The sequence below is a fragment of the Bombus huntii genome, chromosome 1 (genome assembly GCF_024542735.1).
Source record: "Bombus huntii isolate Logan2020A chromosome 1, iyBomHunt1.1, whole genome shotgun sequence".
NCBI lineage: Eukaryota > Metazoa > Arthropoda > Insecta > Hymenoptera > Apidae > Bombus > Bombus huntii.
In genome coordinates this window covers 12,711,001-12,738,679 of record NC_066238.1, presented here as the reverse complement: position 1 = coordinate 12,738,679, position 27,679 = coordinate 12,711,001, and the positions used below count along the sequence as shown (strand labels likewise).

At 42.5% G+C, this 27,679-nt stretch overlaps 2 protein-coding genes across 2 annotated transcripts in view; both read left to right on the top strand.

The window, feature by feature from the left end:
• The window catches only part of LOC126863723 (forkhead box protein O-like), a 60,255-nt gene extending 51,624 nt beyond the window's left edge, over window positions 1-8,631 (top strand). Inside the window, exon 3 of the mRNA XM_050614178.1 lies at window positions 7,363-8,631. Coding sequence (XP_050470135.1) covers window positions 7,363-7,622 — 260 coding nt within the window. The 3' untranslated portion in view covers window positions 7,623-8,631. The remainder of the gene's footprint in view (window positions 1-7,362) is intronic.
• On the top strand, window positions 7,647-25,997 carry LOC126863606 (nuclear hormone receptor FTZ-F1). Its single transcript, XM_050613923.1, has 5 exons — window positions 7,647-10,066; window positions 22,157-22,839; window positions 24,257-24,515; window positions 24,628-24,728; window positions 24,826-25,997. Exons 1-5 carry the CDS (start codon window positions 8,749-8,751, stop codon window positions 24,970-24,972), a joined length of 2,508 nt encoding a protein of 835 aa, XP_050469880.1. The 5' UTR covers window positions 7,647-8,748; the 3' UTR covers window positions 24,973-25,997.
• The last annotated feature ends 1,682 nt before the right edge of the window (window positions 25,998-27,679 follow it).

Genomic DNA, 27,679 nt, shown 5'->3' with positions numbered 1-27,679 from the left:
TTACACTGATCTATCAGTGAAAGAGAAAACGCACTCTTGCGCCAGAGACGATTGTTGTCGTGGCACTGGGTTACTGGGGGGGCCCTCCTGTAGCGAATAGCACGCAATAATTTTCGACAGTATTTCCAAATATTTACGTCTATCCTTAATTTATGAACTGACAAACCTGGTGAGAAATCGGCAACACGCCTCTGTGCAACTCTTCAAGGGAGATATACAGGATCACCTCTACTATTCGGAGAAAGATCTGGCCAGGTAGTCGAGGACATCTCTGTAATTTAGTTTCTTTCTAGAAAAGCGCAATTGTCTTTTTCTGTAGTTTTCTTATCTGGCATAAGGCGAATTCAATGGAACCCCTCTTTTCCGTTTATTAGCTATCTATATGATCGTTTTATGATAGAATGACAGTACGGTAAGAAATTGAAGTACAGAAGAAGAATAAGGTTCATACATATGACGAAAACATGTCAAGAAAAACATTGAGTTATTGTACAGAACAATAATTTTTGCTCTACAAAACGTCCTGCAAATGTTTGTTTACTTTATCCGATACTTATGACATACATAATGAACAAAAGCAGTTTAGATTAGAAGATAATAGAAAGACAATAAATTTAATGGTGAAAGTTACCCGTGGCATTTATTAATTTCTTCTTTCATCGATTCTATTATAATACAGAAGTCGTTGTTAGAACATTTTTTTATATTTCATTTTTTATATTTTATATTTTTTATAATTCTCGTATTTTGCATAAATCCACTGGACAGAAATTTCTCAATTATTAACAGCTACAACTAACCCTCGGAGAAGAAGTCGACAGCTGTCCGCACCCCATCTAACGTTAATCAAATTTATTTGAAACCAAACAATGGTTTGATGTTCAGCGTAGAAACGCATTGGAAGGACGATATTTTTCGACCCTTTTTCTCCCTCATTTCCACGTCGTTTATCTTATAAAAGAAAGTCACAGTACAAACGGAAGTACGGTGATCGAGCACGTCTCGTGGACGTTGTTAGCCGAACGGGATAATTTTCCATGGCAACGAAACTGTGCCGAATCTGCTCGCGTTTTTTACCCGGATTCGTTAGTTCGCTGCCCGTTCACGGCTCGAGGTCCATTTCGCATTTCATCGTGTGTCCCAGTTGCAAGGTAATAAAAATGGGAGACGACAAGCACCGAGAGGGTCGTCTGGGGTATATACATGGTCACACACGGATAAGATGCATACGTGTTGCGCGAAGGGGTACATCCTTGCAACTTCCACACAGAAACTGGTCTACGCGTCCTTTGCCGTAGAACGCGATGGATGTGCACGCGCGCACGCTCATCTTTGTTACCGCGATACGCGTGTGTATGTTTCATACGTACATAGGTTCGTGTAATACGTTGCAAGACACATACAAGAAAGATCATGCATTTACACAGGATCGTATGTAACGATGTATACGTGTGTGTGCTCTAGCGACGTGTGTGGGTGCATGCGCATACACATTAATGCACACACAGTTACACATGGTCTCGCGATATCCCATGTGGGTAAGTGTGTCAAGGACGTGCGAACTGGCCTGCAAAACGTCAGTTCGCGTTTCGTAGATGAAACAATCTCTCTCTCTCTCTCTTTCTCTCTTTCTCTCTTTCTCTCTTTCTCTCTTTCCCTAGGTTTCCCTTATTCGATTTGTTTTGTTTTTTTCCTGCTGACAGAGAATGAAATTTTATTGCAAAATGTTGGCCGCAAGAACGAAGATGCGAAAAGGAGAACTGACGGATAAAAAAAACGTTGTTTGGACCGCGCGGTTTCGCGAAACGAGAACGACAAGGAATACGAAGGTTCCGTTCGAAGGATATCGAAAATATCGCCACCCACCTGCTCGATGATTTAAGGTCCTTCGCGCGGCCTTACGCGTCCACGCCGAGGATCCTCGCGAAAGTAATATCGAAACTTCACGAACTCGTTCCAGGAATGAAAATTTCATAGCCACGTCCTTGTTATGGCGACCGCGTCGCCCTAAACGAATTCGACGGTTTCGGTCGTATGACAAAAATATATTACAATCTCTCTTTTTCTTTCTTACGTACGTGCCTGTGTATGCAAACCTGTATGTATAAGGATATACGTGTACGTGTACAACACAGCACAATGAGTTAGATTTTACTTTTAGTTTCGAAAATGGGATTGCGGAGTGGGGCGGTCCTTGGCACACTTCACACACCGAGGCACGTTGCTCACGGAGTAAGAGCCGAGGGAAAGAGAGAGAAAGATCACACCAGCTCATATTCTTTGCGACGAATATTACGAGTTACAGATACCATACCTGCATAGTTAATATCGAGATGGTAATCGTTAGAAGACGATGTGGATAGTTCTATTTCTTCTTCTTTTTTTTTTTCCCCCCGACAGAGAGATAGGTTGACCTTAATATGCTTATTAACATTCTATCTTCACAACCTGATACTGTTCGATCTATTAAAGGAAGATTACTTCCACTGCTTGTCTGAATACGATCATGAAATAATCCGACGGAAATAAATCATATATTCTATATGTATATGTACACACATCTTATCCTTCTGCTTCGAGCGTAACGTTACGCAAAGACATTAGCCTTAAAAAAAGCAGACGATTGTTTTTGAATTAATCTTGATTGAATGTTATCGATAAGAAAATATTTTATCCATCAAATCTGTCAGTAAGAAGTTAGTTCCATTTTTCATTTCGTTCGAGATACGATCTTCTTAAAACCCGAACTGATCGACTTTGCTTTTTATTCATTTCTTAAGCTCGCTATATCGGCGCATAATTAATATTCAGTTCTCGAGAAACGGATATCATCCTACTTGCATAAGTTCGTCCGACACAAGAAAGTAACAAACAACGGTAAACTGCGAGGTAAATTGTTTTGTAACATCATCGTCTTCCCGCACCTTTCAATTTACGAAGATGATCGATATGGTCTCCGAATGGATCATTGAAGTCTTTACGAAATAATAAGCAAATATTTCAAATTAAACGAAGAGGAACAAAGATGATACAAAGTAGGTGGATAAAACTTTCTTCTTCCTCGATTGACATATCCAGTTTACAATTTTAAAAATATCCTAAAACATCATCGCGTCGCTTTATCGGCATAGATACGATACGATTATAAATATAAAATCGAATATTCTTCAAACAACACAGAAATATACGTTTGACGTTTTTCGAATCCTTTCTTGTATGTCCGTATATTCGAAAACTGTGACGTGTTTCCCGTATTTGCTTGAAAGGAAGAAATGTATCGCACAGCGGGTAAACGTAATTCCTACAAAAGCGTGGAACCACACGTCTATCAGTGGTTAAATTACTTCCGATAGTCAAGAACGCGATAGCAATTCCGCGTGCATTCTCGCGCTACCTACTCGTCTACTCGAGTAGGGCGTTTAAAGGATCAGCGTAATGCTAATTGACCCAGAAATAGCATAATGCCGATAATGGTCGCATAATTTCAGCTTATACGGGTAAAGGACTCGCACTTTTTCAGCCTTGTCATAGCACGTAGTCGTTCTCGTGCTTGTTCGTCCATCTGTGTACCCAGTAGCTTTATATTACAAATCGACAAAGCTACCACACAACCTACCAGTTCGTAACGTAACTCTTTCTCTCTCTCATTCTTTCTCTCTCTCTCATAATATATACCCACGTAACACGTTCAATGACAATTTCATTAAACATCAAACTGAATAAGTAATTTTCGTAATCTTCTCCGATTGAAATTATGAGGACAGTTTTGTAGCGTTCGAATCTAACGAAATCGTCTACTTATCGCGTGTCGAAATCAAATAGAAGCCCTGTATAATCATTTATAATTCCCGAACGTATCGGTGCGCGCGCCATTTACATTTCCAGAGTTTCTGGGTCACAGCTTTCACTTTCTTTCGTCGGTTCTTCCGCCCTTTCGACTGGCCGAAGCACGGCGGCGGCCCTTTTCCCTTTCGTTCCATCCTTTCCCTCTTTTCTTTTCTCTTGCTCACGCGCTATTTACTTTTCTTTGTCTATCTTCTGCTTCGTTCTTTTTTTTCTTCCTTCCTCTCATTTCGTTTCTACCGTCACACAGCGATGATCGTGATTTAACGTGACATGCAATGGAACACAGAGAGGCCCGACCTCTTTATTCTTTCTCAATGCGCCGGTAGAAATAAAATGTGTTGCATGTGTTGCACGATGGTCGTGCCCGCGGCACCACCACAACGATACCGTGCAGGTATATACACGGGTTTCCGATTTGCACCCGAAGGAACAAAGCGAGAAAATAACCTGTGTGCAACCGCGTTTCGGCGCCGCACAAAGTGCTACACAATGAGGAACAGGATGTAGGATCGATCCTATGCTTCTTCCACTGTTACTCGTACCGTATATTAGTGGTTTAACAGGTACGCTATCAATATAGAATCAAAATATTTTGGTTGTCGTAATTTTTCTTTAGAAAATGCAAGTTTACTCTAATGCACATTTTATCTATAGATAGTGGATGAAAAATTGATTTTCTTACGCATTACGATTCTTATTTTTACGTAAATTACATACTCTATGGTATTTCTCGATATCTTCGCTATTTTTCTATTGCCAAAGTTCTGGATAAAGAATTACGTTTCTTTTTTACTTTTGTTACTCTCGTTACTTTGGAATAAACGAATACATCGAATCGATAGTGCTATTTAAAAAGGGGCATTGTTAACAAGTTGTTGCGCAAACGAGCGAGGGCCGGCGAAAATGGAAAGAGTTTTAAAGGGATATTCAGCAGATGTCAATTTGGATTTCGCGCAATCGCGCCGTTACTTCTCCGACGAGTAAAATTAACAGAACAAACTTTCCTGCTCGAGCTTCGTAATTAACATTTAGCCATGAGCCAGCGTCTATCGCTATCTTTCGCTACATTTTTCTCCCATCTATTCTTATGTCGCTATTTTTCTACGCGTAATATGTATGTAACTCGTTGATCTGAACGCCATTTGTATACACGCTTCTTATTTGCTTTTATTATATCATGTAATTAAGTGTACGAATGTGGAATATGATTTATTTTTAAGCTGTTACGTAACACGAACGATACGCTCGATGTATTCGAATTGAAAAACCACGATGTTCCTGTTACTTAAATGAAAATCTCACTCGATTATTTCTATGCAACATCTTTACACGAGAGAATTACCGAATTACAATGTCCATTTAAAAGAGTTTCTTAAGAAAGCCCGATTACCCCAGCCGAGCATTTGAAAATGTACGTCGACGAATTTTTTATTGGAAATAATCCTAACCACCTAACCTCTAAACCCGATGCACTGGATACGACGACAACGACGATGACGACAACACGTTTGCAATAGTTGCTGCGTGCATTCATCGATGACACGGCGTGCGCGCGAACGCGTGCATGCGTGTGTCGTATATAGGTAGGACAGGTCGTACGTAAATGTATGCGCTATTACGGCAGGCGCACACGGTTACTTAGACGAAAAAGAGCGCGACAATTACGTTCGGCGTGTGTATAAGCAATGGCACGTTTGTCGAGAGGTTTGGGGGGAGCCGTGTGAGATAGCGTTAGAGAAAGAAACGCGTCGTATAGTTAGCCTGGTCGGCCGAGAGAGCAAAGGCGATACGTGTTAGGCACAAGCAGAAAAAGAGAGAGATAGAGATAGAGAGAGAGAGAGAGAGAGAGAGAGAGCAAGGGTAGGAACGAGAAAGAACGAGAAAGAACAAGATAGCGTGAAAGAGGGAAAGAAACAGGGCGAAGAAGGGAGGAAGAGTGAGAAAGAAGAAAAAGAGACGCGCATACGTTTAGGGTGACGGGACATGTAAAGAGGTAAGGACAGGGTCTGAGAGAGAGACGGAAGATAAGCTGGGAGGGTAGGATACGCGAGGTGGCTGGCTGAGGGCGCGAGAAGGCGAGGAAGATACGGAGAAAGAGAGAGAAAAAGACATAATGAGAGGGAGTGAGTCGCGGCTGCGTCATGTTCTCAGCGAACTAGGTCAGTGGGTCTCCCCACTGCTTCGCGTCGTACATCTACTGCGACGTACACACAGAGAAGCACTGGCACTGTCGGGGAGTGCCAACGGCGTTACTGTTGACCCAGCCACGGCCTGTATGTGGCCTGTGCGCCTGCCCTGTGCCCGCTTACCGCGACTCTCTGTGTTTGGCTCCCCTGTGCTCTTTGAAAGCAAGAGTTGTTAGCGGGCTCGAGGCATCCATTCCATCTTTCTCGCGTGTAACGACAAAAAAAGAATGGAAGTACGTATCGCGTACGCGAAATCATTGCGGGATAAACGGTATCTCGTACGAGTCGCCAGACAAATTTTATTTTATCGTCGTGTCGCAATGTATTATCTTCATCGAAATATTTTAACAATCGCGCGCGTTTGATCATTCGTTCGATCGGTTCCTAAACGCGTCTCGGTTTCTCGCGCGATCGACGTTTTTCGAACGTTCCGCGATATATCGATCGTTACGCGTCGTAACTCGGTGGGAACGCATCGATTCGGGATCGAAACCCGTGCGGGCTCCGTGGTACACGTGCGTCGGGCTATTTGCCGGCACCACCGACGACAAATACGGTCGACAAAACGACGGCGGCAGCAACGGGCGGCAGACCGGCGCGGGAGCGTACAGGGACAATACTTCTCCGGCCGACATAGACCTGGTTCCGTAAGTAGGTCATCCCCGCCATCGGCTGTGCAACCTCCTTCTCCCTTCCCGCGTCAATCCCTTCGACCACGGCAATACCTCCCAACCTCCCCCATCCTTCTGCTTCTCTCTCAGTCGGTCCCTCTCCTCCCGGACGCCGCGTGTTGCCCTCCCCCCACCAATCGGTCGAGCTCTCGGAGGCACCTCCACTACTCTCCGTCGGGCACCTGGTCGCGCGCTGTGGCATGCGCTGCTGAATCACTTTCACTTATGCCGTGCGCTGTGTTGGTTATACGCCGTACGTCTCTCTCGCTCTCGTGCTCTCACACTCGACCCGTGGCCGTCGGTAAAGGGACACGCGCGCGCTCCTTCTCTTCTCTCCTCTGTACTCACCGAAACAGCCAAGGGAGCCTGACGACGGTGGTGTGTGCGCGCCTCTCGCCATTCTCCTGGTTCTGCCAATTTTATTTTACTCCTGGCGGTGTCACGGTGAAGCGCGTATCTCTCTATACCGGGCGAAACCGCGCCGTGCCGCACCGAGTGCCACCGTGTGCCGCGTTGTCGTGCTGTATTCGTTTCGATCGTCATCGTGTCGTGTGGTGTGTGCAGTCAGTATCGCCGTGTACAGACTCGTGTGTCGTTCTGATCGGCAACGACGACGACAACAACAACAATAACAACAACAACGACATTAATAACAGTAGATATACCCGTTGGAGAGAGGGGAGAGCCAACCGGGCATGGATCAAAAAGGAAGACATCCTGCAGTCCGTGTTTTTCGCGTTCGCCGCCCGTGATCGTTGTCGTCTTTGCTGCTGTGATATACGTGACGTGTGCCGTGTCTCGCGAGACGGTCTCCCAACTCTACCTACGTCCATGTATCGCCGGTAGGGCGGCAGAGGGGAGGGAGCGGGCCCTTCGGGAAAGCAACGAGGCGAGAAGACAACTAGTCGTACGCAGATAGCCGCGCTGTCAAGTCGCACGATACGGGAACTCCAAACGTTCTTTCCATTTCTTACTCTCGCTCTCTCTGTTTGTGTGTGTCTACTTGTTCCGGACTTTAGACACCGTTGTATATTTTTTCGACTTTTCGCACGTTACGGGTATTCAGTTGGATTGCAGTGTGTGCGTGTTCTCCTGATAGCCGGCTTATTTATCCAATTACGTCCGTGTCGATTATTTTGTGTCAAAACGCCGCGATCAAAACTTGATCTCGCATCCGCGCATGTGCGATCACTCGGTAACGCTACCGGCGATTCGCGTGCCCGGTGAAACAACGATTCGATTGTCTTGCTCGCACTGTGATCCTAGTCGATACGATCATCCCCCGTCTCGCGACTTCCACGGTCAGTTTAAACCTCATGTGTGCTTGCTGTTGTTTCGTGTCTCGTTGTAAAAGCTGGATTTATCAGTGACCACGCTGCCAAAGGATAGAAAAAGGATAGAAAAAAGGGACGTTACAGTGGTTTTGTTGTTTCGCGAGTAACACGAATGCAACAGTGACAGCTGAGAATTTTTTCTTTTTCACGCAACACACACAGACCCACGTTTCGTCACATTTTTTACGATGGTTCGGACGTAGTACGCACGACCGAAACAGGATTTACTTTCTGCGGTGGTGCGCGATGGTTTTCTTTATGAACGTGTGCCGTAGAAAAACGTGACTGGTGATCGATATTGTACGTGCCAAGGGAATATAGTGTGTTTTCTTTCGGGCTTATGCTTTCCACTTCATCGTTGTCGTCATCGTCGTTGTGCTTGTCGTTGTATCGTCATTTTTACCGACAACATCGTACACAGTCGTTGGTACCGTAGCATACGAGAGTACCACGACCTTGCACGACGTACACCGTTACCGCTTCTTAAAGGGGGCAGCCTAACCAATAAACCGATAAACCGCCGTTGTTCTGTCGCATACACACCAGCCGCGAAAAAGAAATAAAAGAAAAAGTAAGAGAAGAAAGAAAAAAAAAGAAATAATTGGTGATATTCATCACGGTGGCTAGAACTAGGAAAATTCACAGGCAATTCATATATGAGCCGATACGCCACAAGCACGTTCCTCCGTGCAGCACTTGCGCAAGGGTGATATGTTATTGGAGATGGAGCAGCATTCGGGCTTGATATCCCTGAATATGTCGCCGTTTCATCTAAGCCCACAGGGTAGTCCCCAAGGTGCGGCCGGGGCTGGTCAACAGCAGCAACAACCACAACAGCAGCAACCGCAGTACGGTTCGTCACCGTATGGGAATTGCGCTCAAAGTCCACCGACGACGATCTGTCATCAGTCACAGTCGCAACAACCGCAGCAACAGCAACAGTTGCCGGTACACAGTCAGTCGCACTCGCAGGGTGGTATCTCGGGTTTCGATGCCGCGTTCTTCGATTCCACCGCTCTCGAAGAACGATGTCCCATGTGTGGCGACAAAATGTCCGGTTATCAGTACGGTTTGCTGACGTGCGAGTCGTGTAAAGGTTTTTTCAAACGTAACAACTCACCGTGCAGTAGTAAAAAAGTATACACGTGCTTGTTCTCGCCGACTGGAGGTGGGGGAGGTGGGGGCGGAGGTGGTGGTGGTGGAGGCGGTGGTGGAGGCGGCGGAAGTGGCGGAAACGGTAGCAACGGTGGTAACAACGGTGGAAGCGGTAGCTGTGGCGGCGGCGGCGGCGGCGGCGGCGGCGGCGGCGCATCATCTGCGTTAGAGATCGGATCTTGCGGCAACAAGAAGGTGTACACGTGTCTGTTCTCGCCAACAGGAGCCGGAAGCGGCACTGGCAGCGGCAGTGGAGGCAACAATGGCGCGGCGAATGGCGGTGGAGGTGGTGGTTGCGGTACGTCGACATCCCTCGAGAGTAGCGGTGGTAGCAGTTACGGTGGTGGCGGTGCCGCCGGTCCTGGAGGCGGCGGAGGAGCGGGTGGAGGCGGTGGTGCGGGTGCCGCTGGCGGCAGTGGGCCCACCGCAGGGAATGCAGCTGCTGGTGGCGGCGGTAGCGGTAGTAGCGCGGCTGGTAGCGGCGGAAATGGCGGCGGATCCGCTACGGTAAGCGGCAATGTCGCGATACCAACTACCACCTATTCATTACCAACTGGTACCATCTGTCATCCTGGGTTGGGCCAGGTCGGGGTTGGTGTCGTGACCGGCTCGATACCGTGTCCGTCCGAATTCCCCGACACCAAGGACATCATCATTGAAGAGCTCTGTCCGGTCTGCGGCGACAAGGTCTCCGGATACCATTACGGGCTACTCACCTGCGAATCCTGCAAAGGTTTCTTCAAGCGCACCGTCCAAAACAAGAAGGTCTACACGTGCGTCGCCGAGAGGTCCTGTCACATCGACAAAACACAACGGAAGCGGTGTCCCTACTGTCGTTTTCAGAAGTGCCTCGAAGTCGGCATGAAGCTTGAGGGTGAGTTTTTTTGTTGAATTGTGGCATCATTATACCAAGGCTATCTACCATTTATTACGCTTTTTCATTTCGTTACGCTTTGCAAAAATACATATGCACGCGTATAGTTTCTCGATAATCCCTCGCGATGGATCCACGGAATGTGCCTTCGTTCTGTTTCTTCTTTCTCTTTTTTCATTTTGCAAGTATCGCAAAATTCGGTGATTAAACAGGGCGGAATGACGCGCAAGATGAACAACGATACAGAGAATTTCGTACTGTTGCGTAAACGAATTTTATTTGTCCGACAATATGGGTACTCATTTTTTGGATGTGAAAGCGTTGCATGCGGGTATCGTCGCGATTTTTATGCAGAAGGTAAAAGAACGAAAGCGCACGCGTATATGCGACCGAGTAGATTTCGATGTTCAGTTATGCAACATAATCGTGAGACACGCGTGCTATTGCGTCTGCGCGTATAACAGGTTTTCGGTCAAAAATATTAACGTCGACGTTACTAGAAAACAAAGATCTTAATAAAACAGATGCCATTTATATTTTTTCATATCATATCGTTGCTAAAAATTGCCTAATAATTCTGTCGAAACATCGACGGTATAAATGTGTACATTTATTTAATACCGCAAGCGTTCATTATCGTCCCCATTGAAATCTGCTGTGATCTAATTACTTTCACCGCTTTGTTACGAGTTACGGATGTTTAGCGTAACTTTCACGATATCACCGGTGCGTTAATATTACCGCATTCTTATCAACTTTTGCGTTATCTCTTATTCAATATCTTTACGTACATCCTGCGGAACGTCAAAAGCGGTTTGCGCGCGAACGCGTGTACAGCGATTGGCGCTTCGGTACCGCACGATTCCTTTCGGCAAACTTCGGCAGAATACGTTCGCCTTCGAGCCTTTTCGTATTACGCTCCTACGAACTTAACCTTATTACACAGCGCGTGAAGCGCTCAACCGATACCGTTGTCTTCCTTCGCAAATTCTTTCGACGCTCTAACGCTTCTATTTTGATCAACACTTTCTTCTTCGTTTCAACGTCGATATCATTCACGCGACCGTGTTCCATCATTAATTTTAATTACACCGATATCACACGATCCACGTCCATTTCGAACAGCCGATTAGGCAAACCGTTTTTGCATGTACGCAACAAAAAGAATTCGCAACATAGTTGCTGCCGGTTTTCTAAATGTATCGCGTTACTTTTTCGCGATTAGCTTTTGATCCGCTTTCCATCCGTGAATTATGCAGATTTTACGCGAAAGTCGAGGTTATATATTCGCAAAACCGCAATCGCCGTGGCTGGCGCCACCGGTCTTAGAAAATCTTTTTCGCACTTTGGCAACAGTTAAATGGGAGGACGATTCGAACGAAGCGTCTAATGCAATTCGAGTAACTGGGTCTAGGCCCTCAAGGCCCAACGATTAAGCGAATCTCGAAACAGGCTCTGTCGCAATTGCCGCCTTTGCACGCCGTTTTCCACGGCGTTCCTACAGCGGCAACGCGGATTGCTTAATGCGGAAAGTTTCCAGTGTGCTTGCGAGCGTTTACGAAAGGAAGCAGTTTCTTACTTGCACGCTATTCAGAAATGTAAAAACCTACTTCTACGTATAAATTTTATACCGATTAGGTAGAACCGATTTCTTCTCGTGGCACGAGCCGATCTCCCAACTATCTTCGAAATATCGAAACGTATATACATATTTGTTTTAATTGCTATCGAAAGTTGGCGTTTTACCGATTGTCCAACCATTAATTGTCGAACGTGCACTTGACAATGCTTCTTGACGTTAATTCGACGATCGTTTCGTAACGCTTGCTGTATACGATCGGCAAGAAAAGTTTCGCGGTTGTTGTCACCGCTATTACTGTCATCTCGGTGCTTCTTACCACATAGTTTACGCATTTCTGTTTAAGCGTTAAAGTATAAACTGTTGTTTTACGTTCCGATATACGTCGTTCGTTGTCAAATTTCGACACATTTATGTGGAAAAAATGGGAATACCTCCGCGGAAGGAGGAGCGCGTCGACATCGGATGAAAACACCGGTTAAATAGGCGGTAATCGTGCGATAACACCTGTCACAGTTCTGCAACAAACCTGCCGTTTTGCAGTGGTCCGTGAATACGAGAACACGCCTCGTTCAAACGTAATGAACGTTACTTGGGAACTGCTTTAAAGCTGATTGAAAATCATACTCTCTTCTGTAAGCCGTGAACTCATCTAGCAGAGCATCCACATTTATTTCACGAGACTGTAAGACTCTGGTAACGAACGAGGTCACGCTCATCCTATAAAACTTGCAAATGCATTTAAATTTCTAACTTAAATTCTTCGTGTTTACCTGGCATTGTAATTAGGCAAATTAGCAGAGAATCCTGCCAAGAAGAAAGCTTTATGTCGGCCGAATGGCAAGAAGCTCTTTGATGTACGACGACTGTCAGTTACTCCACGCTTTACCCTTTAATGATAAATGAATCTGTCTTACCTTTTAAAACAAGGCTGAGCTGGCTGTAGTTGTCGTACCGTTGTCGAACAGAGACAGGCCACCGACAATGGTCGAAACGTTCGTTGGGTTTTTAATTTCACTTTCGAACGTGCCACCATATGTGTACAGACGCGATCAAATATTGACACTGGAGTCTTAATTTTCGCAGCTGCGAATAATTTGACTGTCCCATTCGAACTCGAAGCGTTATCCAATTTTACCCAGACGGCAAACTGTCTCAGGCTTTCGTCTGATTTCAACAAAAAGAAAAAAGAAGAACGTTCGTTCGTAAGATCTTAGTCGAGCAACTTCTTCCTGAAATGTAAACATTTTTATTGTCAAATATGGTTCGTGTATCGTAATTCCGTATTCGCTAGAAAGATTTACAGCGAAAGTTGTTGAAAATTGACGATACTCCGGAAATGCAGACGTAAGGTTACGTAATTGGATAATCAGTCAAATAATTGAGGTAACATTCGAAGAACATTAATGACACAAAAAAATCGAAATAACTTATGCAACATTAACTCGACAATACACATACACTTGGATTTCTCCCTTTTTTTTCATTAAACGCGCATTTAATGACTTCTAAAAATATAGCGACGTTTATTCCTCAAGGCTCGTGTTATTCGTTCCACGAACGATATTCTATCGTAATTAATTTCTTTATTTTCCATCCAATTTTGGATTTCTAATTGCCTCCTTCGTACGGAATAATAATTGTAATCGCCTCTCAATGATATAGAACCTGGTATATCTGTAACAATCACACCGCAAAGTTAGAAATTGTCATCTTTCTTACTCGTACAATAATTTCGTTAAAGGAACTACTCTACCTTTCTATCTTGGAAGAGACACAGAATTTTTCCATCATAATTACAATTAATCATAATTACGTTCTCTAGATGGCTACGTTAAGGGGATGGATAGCGTGTATTATGGCGCTCTAGTAGTTTTAGGCATCTGGCGTGGCCGATATAAAAAGTTTCCTCAATGTGGCTCTCTTAGAGAACTAACTTCTTACTCGCCTTTCGTTTTCTTCATTAGCGTCATTCTTGACAAAAAATTCGGTATACCACCGATGTCAGTGAGTTTTCGTTTTGGACAAAGGCAGATTTGTCACGTGGAGGAGCGGCAATGTGCGCGCGCACGTTCATCTATGGCCAAAGGCGAACCGGTAGTGTTGCGCAAATGGAATCTAGAAATTTGAGGTAGGACGTTCGGAGCTTGTTTCGCGTCTGCACGATACAATCAGGAGAAAGCCTTTCGGTGACCGGACAAATTTCTATTAGACGGTCGAAATATATTTTCACCGGCGACAACGGTGAAATTAGAGTCGGAAAGATTCGTGGGTCGCTTTCGACGTCGAAAGTTCCACGTTCCGTGGTTATGACACACACGGGCCTACATCTGTATGTGTTCATTAGTCACGAAAAACGATACGCCATTTGTGTGCTACTTAAATATTACTTAACGGTATTACTTAATATAAAAAAGACCGCCGATTTAGCGGTGCCCCTTGGAACCGAAGTTTCATTACCGACGAACTTATTTATCAATTTCCCGCTTAATTTACGTAACATTAAAATTTCTTAACTAACCGATTGTTCGGAAGAAAGGTTCGGTTTATTGCCGTTAAACGCTCGCTCGGATCGCGCTGTTAATCGTGTATAGGTATACACTCATAATTCTTTCGCATTTTGCAATCGAGATAGGCGATGACTGTTCGCGCGAGCTGAAGCGATGCTTCGTGCTTTTCTGCTTCGATGCCTCGACGAAACTCTATTTTCCTGGTGGATGTAGGCTCCCTCGAGAGATAATCCACGATACCATTCTTATCAGCTTTCTTAATCATATTACGTTCGAATTATGTAAAGACTCTCTAAGTACTCTAATTACTATAGTACAGTCTTACAATGGGGTAGCGTAAAATATAACTAATTAAAGAACCAGCGAGAATATCCTACTGCAAGCAGCGTGTCTGCAACATAGAAAGAAAGAATTACGAACGAGAAATTAACAAAAGCGTTGAAGTATTCTGAAGCGAAACAGACGTTGTAAGACGCGGATAATTTCGTGGCAGTAATTCGTCAAAGGGATAGCATTAAAAGTAATAACGAAGGAATATGCCATTTACGACTGCGAAAAACCGGCGCATTTTTTGCATCTGTTCGCCACGTGGAGCAGGTTTGTGTTTAATGGCCGAACACAGGGTACTCTGAACGTTCGATTTGGTCCCTGTCGATTCCGGGACATGCCCCGTGCCAGTGTCCCGTTGTAAAAGTGAGAGCGGTCACCGGTCGATCAATGGCGCAGTCAAAATCGCTGAAAAACAGCTTTCTGGACGTTTAAGAATTCGGCGTTTGTAAATATACGTATTATATACGGAGCCTGGAAAAGCAGATAGGACAGCGGAAATCGTGGCATGCGCCTCTGTTTAGAAACTCATAAATTTCATAATTATTGTATTATGTTGCAAGAAAGTTGTATATCTGGCCGCCTGCCTGCTAGTTGCCTGCCTGCTAGTTGCCTGCCTGCTAGTTGCCTGCCTGCCTGCCTGTCTGCCTTGCCTGTTTGCTTACCTGCCTGGGCTGCCTTGCTCGCTTGCTCGACTCCTACCTTCGTCATTCGCGCGCGCGCGCATTACAGAGGTGGGGGAGAAAGGTTAGGTTGAGGCGGGGATTGTGTAATCCCTCGTTGAGTGGAGCCTCACCGTCTTCTTTTCGCCGAAGCTTTTATTTCTTTCTCGTCTCGTGACTCCTTCTCTTTCTTTCCCATTCCTTCCAGCGCGCGTCCAAATTCGTATCCTGTATCCATACATATACATACATTAAGCACCGATACGCAATCGCGTCGCAGCGTACGATCTATGTACGTCATCGTTGCCGCGATACGAGTAATATTTGAATACCTGAAAAGCTTCGGCTACGACCGTCGGTAACACGGTCGATTATCGAACCATCAATATTAACCTGTTCCTATAATGATTAAGTGTTCAGGCGCGCAGTTAGTGGAGCACTAAAATCTAATGCTTGGAGCCTGCCAGTCGATTATCAGGTATTACTGCAATTATCGTCGCACGAAATATCTTCGAAGTTTGGTTGCGACAGGGAGTTAGTATCGTCGCTTGGTAAAACAGAACGCTTCATATGCATGTATCTAGCACCTGTCTTTCGCTAGCTTGTCTTTCGTAGAAGTTGGAAGATCATGATTAGACTGCGGATTTGTATGCATTTGTGGGAAATTTGAAAGTGCAAAAATACACAAAATACGCATAATATACAAAGGCATATATAAAATACAAAAAGTTTAGCACGCGTTGTAATAGTTTTTTAATAGGTAACACGAACTTCTGCTTAGGTTCTATTCCTTTCTATATCTTTGCAAAAATATGAATTTGCATAAATATGTAGTTTAATTATGATTCTTTGTTCGGCTGGAAATCCGAAAGGGTTTCCTGACCGAAGATTTCGTCGTTTTCTACAATTTTTTCTTTTTGTTTTATGTTGTTTCGCAATGCGCGGATGACTTCACTAACGCAACGGTCGGGCGCGTCGCGTCGGCTGCGTCACGGGGGAACTTCTCTCGCGCGATTGGTCCAACCGTGGGCGACGGTGGTCACGTGGTCGCACATTAATTTCTATGGGGAGGGTCTGACGTCACTGGACCCGTGGACCAGATTCACCAAGTGGGTTTCCCTTTCTTTTCGACATACGCGCTCTCGGGTTCGGCGCTCTTGCGTCTACTACGCTTATCGTCGTGGCGGACCTTGCGAACCGGACGTGGGTTGCATTCTTTCAATGGCCTGCACGGGCCTCATTGCACGTGGATCTCTGTCATGCACGCGGACCACTCTGTCGCAGATTCATTATAAACAGGAGAAAAGTACGGAGAACCGCCGATGGAAATATCGATTTCAATTACGAATGTATGTTTTTATTGAAACGCTATCGTAACGCGGTCCGCACTTACCGTTGTTACTATAATTGCTCGCAATTGTTCCGCGCAGGAGAAAAGGTCAACCCGCTAAGCATATTTGAAGCTTTTTATCATAGATACGTGCTACCTACTGATAAAGTGTATTAGTAAACGGAAAAACATGTAGGTAATTATATTTATCTTCGTTGACGTGTACAGCGCATATATTTTAGTTTATTTACGACAGGAGATCGACTACTTAATAAAATAAAAATTTCCTGGTATACATTTTCTTAACAAGTTTATTTTGCTTCTTGTTTTAGAACGCTCGTACGCTTCAAGGCGATTTATTATGCACGTTTCACACGTTTTCCACGCTTCACGTTTCGTACCTTCAATTGTAAATAATCCTGTCATATTTTCATAACGTAACCGCTTCTTATGCAAAATACGTCGATATCTATGTTGATTCTGGAAAAAAAAGGAAAAGATAAAAGAGAATACCGTGTCGCGCTATTGTTAAGTAGAATGCGTTTCCTTCGCGAGACTATATTAAATCCACATTAAACTCGACAAAATGAAACTTTTCCGGTAGATATACGCTCGGCGATCGCGTGCTCTGTCAAATCACGAGGATCGTGACACAGTTTCTCCAGCCATTGACGATCGATGGAAAATCGTCCTGAGGTGTATTTAACGCATTTATATGCCGCTTTGGTAACACGGCGACTCTCGTCTTGCCACATCCCTGCGCAACCCAAGAGTCAGAAATTCTCTCTCATAAATCGAATCGTCTCGGTTTATTCGTGTCACGAGTATCGCGATTCATGATCCTTTCGCACAATTTTCACAGGGGTTAGATGAAATTCCGGGAAATCTGAAATTCTCAATAGCCTTCTTACTCCGCTAGTCTGATTTATCGGTGATCAATCCTGTTCTTTACTATGTTTTTCTCGTAGAATTTCTATCGATGAAAATAGACAAGCAAGATTCTTAATGATATTATCGTTTTACATCGTAAAAGTCTATATCCCAGCGTCGCTGATCGCTGTAATTTATCGATAATTTCGTTCGCGTAATGGAGTCAAGAGCAGCCACGAAACTCGACGCCACAACGACGCAATTCCGCGCGTCCTGTTCAAACTTCCGGTTGCTACTTCACCGAGGTACACTGTTCCTCCGGTTTGATTCCACGTTTCCGCGGGTTCCAACCCGCTGGGTACCCCGGAATTCGACTCGTAAATATCATCAGTGTCGCTGTCTGGCATGTATATTTGACGATCGAGCCCGATCAAATCGAGCCGTATATATCGATACGCTAATGTCCTCTGCCCACGCGAAACTCCGCCACCCACTCGGTGGACACCATCCCGGGCGACAGAAACTGTTGAATCTCTCCGTTCACGTTGTTCACGCTTCGCTTGTTTAACAAAAACACAGGAAACGCGTGTGACACGTGGTCGGAAGTTAGACGATAGATCATTTCCACGGAGTTTCCGGGGTGAAAGAGTCTCGAGTTTTAACACATTGTTAACCAGTCACGAGTGTACGAGTGTGTCTTTGCGCGTCGTAAGTGTTTCCGACTGGCTGCAAGTTTTCCATTCGTACTCGTATCTCCAATTGTATTTACTTACAAATGTACTACGTAGACCACTGTACAAGATTTTTAGTTGCTCGACGTTATCGTTTTAATGTACCACAGATCGAGTTACGATCGTAAGATAGAAATTGTAGTAATTATAATTGCAATTATAACATCGTTGGTGGTAAGACGTGTTAGTTTTTGAGTAAGATAAATAACAAACGTATGACGTTGTATCTCTTTAATCGTACAATTGATTATCTTTAATTAGATCGAGATGCTTAATTACAACTTACAATTGAAATTTAATTTCTTTCATTGGTAGGTATTCACCTCCATCGGAAAGATAAGACGTTCTCGTTTTACCGTAACAGTTGGGAATTAAATTCCTTTGCGAGCACTAAAAGATATCGGACGCGATGGAGGAAGATAACAGTTAAATAATTGTGCGTTAAATAATCATATGCTTTAATATGAGAATTAATCAAAATTAGAATTCTACGACATGTATAACTAATTCAATGAAATTCAACCTCTACGCTTTTGATTTCTACGTGAATGATGTGATTAAACGAACGTCGATATGAATGAAGTTTTTAAGATAGATTTATCGACCGAATAGTCTTCGCGTTGAACGCGAGTTTCGTTGCAGCAGAAGTATTTACATCACATACATAAGGCAGGACGATTTCCAAGCGCACGATGCACCTGGCGTCAAATTAAAGGTAGAAAGATGTACGTCTGACAGCGTGTAACACCTACGACGCTCGGTGAAACCACGGGAGAAGAAAGACCACGGGAGAATGATCGTAAACGTAGGATGGCAATAAGGAGAGAGAAAAGAAACCTTGCTGAACCGAGAGTCAAGTTTAACCGTGATCTACGCCGATCTTTGGACCCTTCCAGTCTTCTCGAGTTCTTCGTTACAATGAATATACAAGACAGGGTGAAAGAGGGCGAGGAAACGAAATGCACGAAAGATCGTAATCCAATCTATCTTTTCGTTTCAGAAGAATGGGACTCTTGCATATAAGAAATACGAAATAACGAACGGTGTAAACAGAAGAATATGACGAAGGAAAGAAACTGAAGCGAGATGGAATATGGAATAAGAGGGGGAAACGCGTGTACGAAGGATCGTAAACGAAGGATCGAAAAAGGAGGCACGCAGCGAGGTAGCTTTTTACACGTGTTAAATAAGTCAGCGAGATAGCCGATGGCGGCGTTGCGTAGCATTAAGCGAGCAATCGAGAACAAGTGGCCGAAAGCAACAACCTGAAAGTCAAGTTTAGCAACTTTCGTTATTGGCTTGCTCTCTCGGCTATTGTCTGAATTCTCGGCGAGTCGGTCACGTATGTTGGAGAAAGAGAGAAAAGAGAGTGTCGCGGATAGGAGCAGAAAAGACGAGGAGGCGTGCTCGCGCGAGTACGTTCGCGTAATCCTTGGATGATGGATGACGCTCGCTTTGCATAGTACGTATTCGTCGGAGCACTGACGGCAGAAAAGTTCGGGAAACGAATGCTCGCAGCCGAGTGTCAAGTTTACGGCGGCGAATCCATCGTTGCTCTGCCGTGATATTCTACCTCTCAGTCCTCCATGCTGGAATTATCTTTCCGGCCAATAGTTATCGAGAATAATTGCTCCTGACGGGAAGGCAATTAACGGATGTCCTTCTTCGTTCCAGTCGTATAGCTCCGTACTAAAAGTTTCTAAATTGCGCGAAACGAAAATATTCAAATATATATATATGTATAAAATTTATTATATTTTAATATTATATTTCATGTATATATTGTATTATATATGTATGTGTGTGTGTGTGCGTGACTGTGTGTGCGTGCGAATTTTACATGTACAAAGTTATAGACTGTGACACGGTTGCAATCGTAGTCGCAGATGTTCGGACGCCGCGACAGTGCGTGGCCGCGTTATGCGGAGTTTTCAGGGAGACGAGGAGCGCCAGGAAAGAACAGGAACGGGAGTATATTCGAAAAAGGCAGGGAATCGACGGAGGAAAGGCGAGAAAAGGTGGCGATTTCGTACGAGAGGAGAAAAGAGAAAGAAACGCAAGCAGTCAGAAGTAGCGAAAAAGGAGAAGAAGGAAGAGGAGAAGGAGGAGGCAAAGGGAATCGGTGAGAACGAGAGACGAAAGAAAGAAGAGAAAAAGAGAGGAGGCGTAAGCGGTCGCGCGCACACAGGGTGGCGGAGGCGGCAATGTGGATCGACGGGAGGCGAGAGGTGTTCAGAGAGGGGTAAGAGAGTAGTAGGGTCGAGGGAAGGGAATAAGTAGAGTTAGGAGGTGGCGGGGTGTCGGACGGTATTCGACACGGTTCCTGTCTATGTGTATGTGTATGAATATATGTGTGCGAGGAGGTGGGGGCAGAGGGGTGGCCCTCCTCCCTCGGCAGGCCGGCTCAGAGGCAGAAGTGGACGGGCAAGCGATTCAACCTCCTTTCACTTTCAACGAGCGCGCACCGCGCTTGCTCGCTTACTCGCTCGCTCGTTCGCTTGTTCGTGTTCGCTGGTGTTTTCATGCGACGACGGATAGCAAACACCTCGTACGAAAATAGGCAACGCCGCCGATTTAGCCGCGTGTCCGCCCTATAAATCGTTAAAGCTGCACGAAATCCTCCCTCGATAGCACCGTGACCCTGAGGATCGCGGATGATCGTCATCGGGCACACGACCTCTTCTCGGGGATACGTTGCCACACCGCCATCAACTTCTCCGTCGCGATGCACATGGATGAACCGGCCACCTTTTATGGCGCGAGACTGTTCTTTTTTCTTTCCACATTATTATTAGTCTTGTGACTTCTTTCATTTTATTCCATTAATCCTTTTGGCTTTCTGTCTCGACATTTTCCTTTTTAATTCGCCTTTCGAAAGTTTAAATTTAGAAACGGGGAAATCGAATTTTGAATTGATCTTAGGATAAAGATCCGTTTCTTTTCTTTCTTTTCCTTTTTTCTTTTTCTTCTTCTTACTTTTTTTTTTTTTTTTTTTTTTTTTTTTGTTAAGTAGATGCGAATTCATATCACGTTTACTGGCTAAGGAAACACTGGTACTTTAATGCGGCAGACTCACCAAGGCACATTTTAATCCCTCGCTGTCAGGGGGGATCCATATCGAGTTCCTCTGCTGGGCCACTTCCTGCCCCGAGACCACACATCTGGGAATCTGTTGTTTACAATGTGAATCTTAACTCGGAGATGCAGTAATACTTAGTTTCGAGCGTAAACATCCAACTGGGTCGCACGAAAGAGGCCGCTTTGTACTAAAATCTTTCGATATTTCGTTTCTCGTTACGTGTTAGGGAATTTTTATTATCTCGATATCCTTACCCATAAATATCGAAGAAGTATTTACATTGGCAGTGTTGTAAAAGAAGAATGTCAACAGGTCGTCCCTTGAAGTTAATGACAGACAATAAATAATCGACGCTGGCAAGTTTTAACGTTCGCTCTCAATAATGACGGGTTTAACGTGCCAAATAACACCTGCAGCTTTCGTAGGTGGAGATCCATGTCGTACACGTAGCTACTCGTTTACAAGCAGCAAGTAGACGTGTCGCTAGTCGTAGAACAAGGATAGTCGCAAGTGGTTTACGCTTTGTCCCGTTTGGCTAAGATTAAATCTCGTCTCCTTCTGGAACGTGGTGCTTCTTTAAACTCGAACATTGGAGACGACTACGCTTAATTACTAGAACAAATTTCAAATTCAATTATCGTTTCTCAGCCATGGAAAATTGTTCAAAATCGTACAGAATTATTTGGAAGCTGGAAAAATGAACAAGATCGTTGGGTTCAACTAAAAAGCTAAAGTTCGACTCGTCTTTCTGATAGATTTGTCGCTGAAACCGAAGCTTTGATCGTCAAATGTCGCCTCAACGATCATTTTCTCAGACATCATTAAGAACGACGCAAAATTGTTAAGTCACGTAACATAACACGCAAAGACTAACAAAATCATTTCGTTCGATCATCCAGCAAAGCCCGAGTAACCGTTGGATTCGTGTTTCAGATGTATCAGACCAAAGCCGAAGAACTGATCCTGTTGTTTCAATATTTTGTACGTTTGATTCTGTTGTAGCCGTGCGGGCGGACCGAATGAGAGGTGGTAGGAATAAATTTGGACCTATGTACAAGAGAGACCGAGCGCGGAAGCTACAAATGATGAGACAACGGCAGCTGGCACTGCAAACGATACGCGGCAGCCTCGGTGACCCATCGAACTATTCCTCCGCCGTAACGCCTTTCCTGCATATTAAACAGGAAATACAAATACCTCAGGTCTCGAGTCTAACGTCTTCTCCAGATTCGAGTCCATCCCCCGCAGCCGTGGCCGCTGGTCTGGTCACGACACAAGCTGGCAGCGGAGCTGGTCAGCATCAACTGATCGCACCGTCCTCCCAGCCAAACATTTCTGGCGGTAATCACCTGCACAACCTCAACCCTGGCCTGGATAGCAAGCTATGGGCTGCCAATTCCACCACCCCTAGCCCGAAGGCCTTCAACTTCGGCGAACAGTCCACTCACGGGGCCGCTGGTTCCGCACCCTCTACCGCCACGTTGAAAACTAGTCCGATGATAAGAGACTTCGTTCAAACGGTCGATGATCGCGAGTGGCAGGCATCCCTTTTTGGACTGTTACAAAATCAAACGTACAATCAGTGTGAAGTGGACTTGTTCGAATTAATGTGCAAAGTGCTCGATCAGAATCTGTTCTCGCAAGTGGACTGGGCAAGGAATTCGGTATTCTTCAAGGATCTCAAGGTTGGTGCCAATGTTGTTGACTTTAATCCCTCTCAACTAGGCAAATTGGCTCGTTTAGGATCCAAGAGAAATTTCGATCTCTCATATCTCTCCTTCCTTTGATTTTTTATTTTTTACTGAACAAAGTTTCAGGTATTCGATTTAACGATGGTGTATAACGTATAAAACGTAGTAAAAATATTCCGATAGGTATCCTAGAATTTTTTTTTTTAGATACTTTGCAAGTTTAGAATAGCGAAAAATTAAGCTTGGATATGAATGACCTAGTTTACCTATGGAGGGTTAAATATACTTATTTAACGTGTATATATAACGCTGTGTAAGTTGACTTGAATTTATCGAAACGTCATCGGCTTATAGGAAGAGTATATAAATGTAGAACTTCGTTAGAATCCGAACTTCATTTATATTTATTTTTTCTATGAAAATTTTCGTTAGTATGCGATTAACTAGTTAAGTAACCGATTGAATTCGTTTATATGAAAACATCTACCTCCGCTTATTTCAGTAAGAAATATGACGAGGAGAATTAGTAAACTTCTATTAGCTGTATGAACTTCAATTATATGAACTGTTTGTCCTCCAACATAATGTAGAACAATGCGTTAGAGCGAATCTTCTATTGATCGGTATACGTAAATTCACTTTCAACTTCTATCTACAAATTATTGAAATATCGTATATCTTTTCGTGGAAATTAGATCAGTTTGTAATTGTACGATAAACAAGCGTATATTAAGCGTCTATTATAGGAGATATAAAAATTTCACGGTTTTAACCGTCGTCGAGAATCTTTTTCAAGAGAAGTTAGTTCTTACCGATAAATAACTCCTCGCTGGCCTGTTGGTAGTATGAGCGGGGATGTGAGGTAACCAACAGCATTGCACAATCACTGAATGATTTCAAGCATCGCCTCATATCTAGGTCATAACAAGATACGTTTCTGGGTTATGGCGGTTGCCCTAAAGCAGGCCCATGTTAATTATAAACCGTTTACTTAACCGATTATATACTTTTTGTTGTGTTTGTCTTTGGAAATCTGTAAAATGTTCTGTCATCGTTTCATCGATATCTCAAGTCTCAAGCCATGCTTTTGTATTTTACGAACAATATGGAGCACGAATATAAAGATTTTGTCGCTTATTAAATAATATTTCTTAAAAATTAACATATAATTTTCCTTTTATAAATAATTCTAGCTTTTGTTATACTATTTTTCAATTTTATATTTCAAAATTCAAATTTTCGAGTTTTAATTATTTCTTTGAATTATTTTTATTCAAAATTTCAATGTCTCGATTAAATTCATTTGATATATATGTTACAAGTCGTCTTATTAAAAAATTTAGCACAATTTTTACATTTCAATCTGACAAAATTTTATATATATTTTTACAATTTACGTTCTTTTGGGCAGGTTGATGACCAAATGAAGTTGCTACAGCACTCCTGGTCGGATATGTTGGTGCTCGACCATCTTCATCAAAGGTTACACAATAATCTACCTGATGAGACTACGCTTCATAATGGCCAAAAGTTTGATCTCCTTTGCCTCGGCCTACTTGGAGTTCCTTCTTTGGCAGACCTTTTCAATGATTTGTCGTCCAAACTTCAGGAACTCAAATTTGATCTTTCAGACTATATATGCATGAAATTCTTGATGCTGCTCAATCATGGTACGCTTTCTTTTTTCTCTAGATTTGTCTTATATTTACATGTCTCGCTATGAGATTATATTATTATTAGACAAAAATCATTGTGATGCATCAATTTTATTTAAATATGCAGAAGTCCGTGGGTTAGTTAACAAGAAACATGTACAAGATGGACACGAACAAGTCCAACAAGCTCTTTTGGATTACACGTTGACATGTTATCCTTCTATACCGGTATGTTTATCTCATATATATGTACGTAGGTTTTCTTTTTTCTAATTTCTGATAGCTTAGTGAACGATTCGATATATATGAGATTTTATACAAACAGGATAAATTTAACAAGCTGCTAGCAGTATTACCTGGAATCCATGTGGTAGCGAGCAGGGGAGAAGATCACCTTTATCAGAAACATTGTAGCGGTGGAGCACCAACTCAAACTCTTCTCATGGAAATGCTTCATGCTAAAAGAAAATGAAACGATAGATTCGTTTGGCACTTTTGCCATGAATTAGTCTATTGCTATATCTAAAAAATCAAGATAGAGCCCCTTATTGTCAGAGTGGACCTCAAGTACCTATTAAGAGCTAATGCTGCTTAGGTATTGGACCAAGTTCGGGGGTCTGGTTCAAAAGATACCTAGGCAAACAAATCAAGTATAGACGTACATACTTTACATATATACATAATATATGTATTATAAAGTGTATCTAAATATATAAACATAATGACATATATTTTCTATATTTGATGTTGAAGTTTTAGAGATGTATCCATGGAGAATTATTACCCCTGTTGATGGGTACAAGCGCAGGGAAACAGTAAGCAAGATGCCTTGAAAACAGTACAAAGGGTGGTTAACAAAATATTGGTCAAAGGGCAGGCAACTTTTGTCTAAATAAGTAAAGCTATTTTTCTAATACTAGAAGCGATTATTTTTAAGCATATACCACTGAAGCCTTGCTCTCATTTTAACAAAAAGATAATCCTAATAGTAACGAACGAAAGAAATTGTCGACTCTCCAGTCAATTGTGCTTCTGCAAGGGATTCAATGGGCATACTTGAACGACAGTAAAATTTCATGTGATATACTTATATATACATATATACATATATGTCGCACGGCCACCTGGGCATCCTTAGAACTTCCTATGAAAAATCTGCATTTTGTCACACTTGCACACAGCAGGGCTACTACATTGTAAATACTAGTTAACACATTCCAATTACGTTGTAAAGTATGAATCATGTTAAATATGTAATTATAATATTTTGTGTATAGTTTAATGAAATAAATATATTTCTGTTGCTTACTGAGAAAAAATCATTAGCTACTTAATGTCTTCACTAATTTTAGAGTTTTATTCATGTATTTCTCTTTTATTATTTTTCAAATAGGTGGCGGAAAAAGAATAACCACAAATTGCGATATTTTATTATTGTATATTGTATCATAATAAAGATTCTGTTTTAAGAAATAAAAGAATCATTGGAGCAAGGTTTATGTGGTCCTACATTATCTAGCGATTAATATTAAGTATATAAGATCAATATTGTCTTATCGCAGTTGTTAAATAGATAAATATTTACTGAATGTTAAGATAGCGATCGAACGTAGTAATTTTTCACTAATAGATTATTATTGTTTAGTCAATAGTCAGAAACTTTTCAGTGCTGTGAAGGTTGTCTTTTCGACGCCTGTGGTATCTAAGCCATCGGTAATTACACGTGCTAGATTCGAGGCTCAAGTGTGGCAACAGGAACAGAAATCTTTGCTCGTACTGGTAGGCTGGTAGTACCACCCTTTGCAACTCCTACTGTTTATATCCTCTATCAAAGAAGTACCTGGGAAAAATGCTATTTTACTACTTTCACTTTTCCACCGACTTCGATATAAGATATTAAATATAGATTTAAACGATTTATTGATGTATGTAAAAAGAAAACTCGATGCCACATTAGATTAAGAATCGAGTGTTGAATCAAATCAGGAGGAGTAGCTGCGAGTATTACTACCATGAAAGAATATATATACATAAGAATATATATTTTCAGAAGCTTGCATGTACTTATCGTGTGAGTAAAGATTTGTGTCCATGGAAAAATTTTTGAAATCTTCGATATAAATGCAAAATATATATTGACATGTTCCCAAATTTTCAAATCGCCTGGTTCTTTTAATTGATCGATCGAAAAAAAACTAGCTTGCATTATTATTGGCTCTTTAAATAATACTTTCAAAACGGATTGCCTTTATTTAACTCGCATATAAATGTCTACCTCTTCATAACTGTATTAAGTCTTACATTTTTACATTTTTAGTAAACCACATACCTCAGAATAGACACCCAGATAGCAAATTAAATGGAATGTATGAATGTTACCTACGTAGATTTAAAATCTACGACTTCTGTAATATGCGTATCGACAGAATATAAAAGTTCCATTCAAGTATTGTACCCGTTATATTTCCATGTTAACTATTTTAGTTATTATTATATTTATTCCAAATTAGATTATACTTCCTTATGATATGTGTACGATATATTCCAGTCAAAATTTAAAAATTATCAACAAAGTCTCTAAAGTCATGTTTAATCTTGTGTTGCTGTTTGGGTAAAATCAAATAATATTTTATTTATTGTACATTCATCTGTCTTCAAGAGTTCTTGTAGAACGTGTCGGTCTGATAATTTTGGAACAACTTACAAAAATCGCAAACACAACTGTCTCAAAAAAATGAAAATTGTCTCTTCTAAATATTGTCCCCAAATCGATGATCTTTGTATGTGTCCATCCTATTTAATCGTCCGCTCGATTCTGTTATAAAGTGTTTATTAATAATTGTAATTAGGAAATATAATAGTGGTGTTATAAGCATTGTGTTAAATATGTACAGTTACCAATTATAATTGGCAAACAATCTAATTTAATATCGATGTGATTTTTTGATCCAATAAATAATTGGAATTAACATTAAATGATGAACTATTATGCGTTGTTGACACTGCCATTAGGAGTTGGCAATTGTAAATTATGTAGAAAAAAAATGATTGATTGTAAATATATCTTTATTATTAACTGATAACTGTTCCTTTTAGGATTGACAGCGCTATTTTTATATATTATACTAATTGAACTCCTATTATATGATAATATTTCCCTTATTGCACTCCTGTCTTTG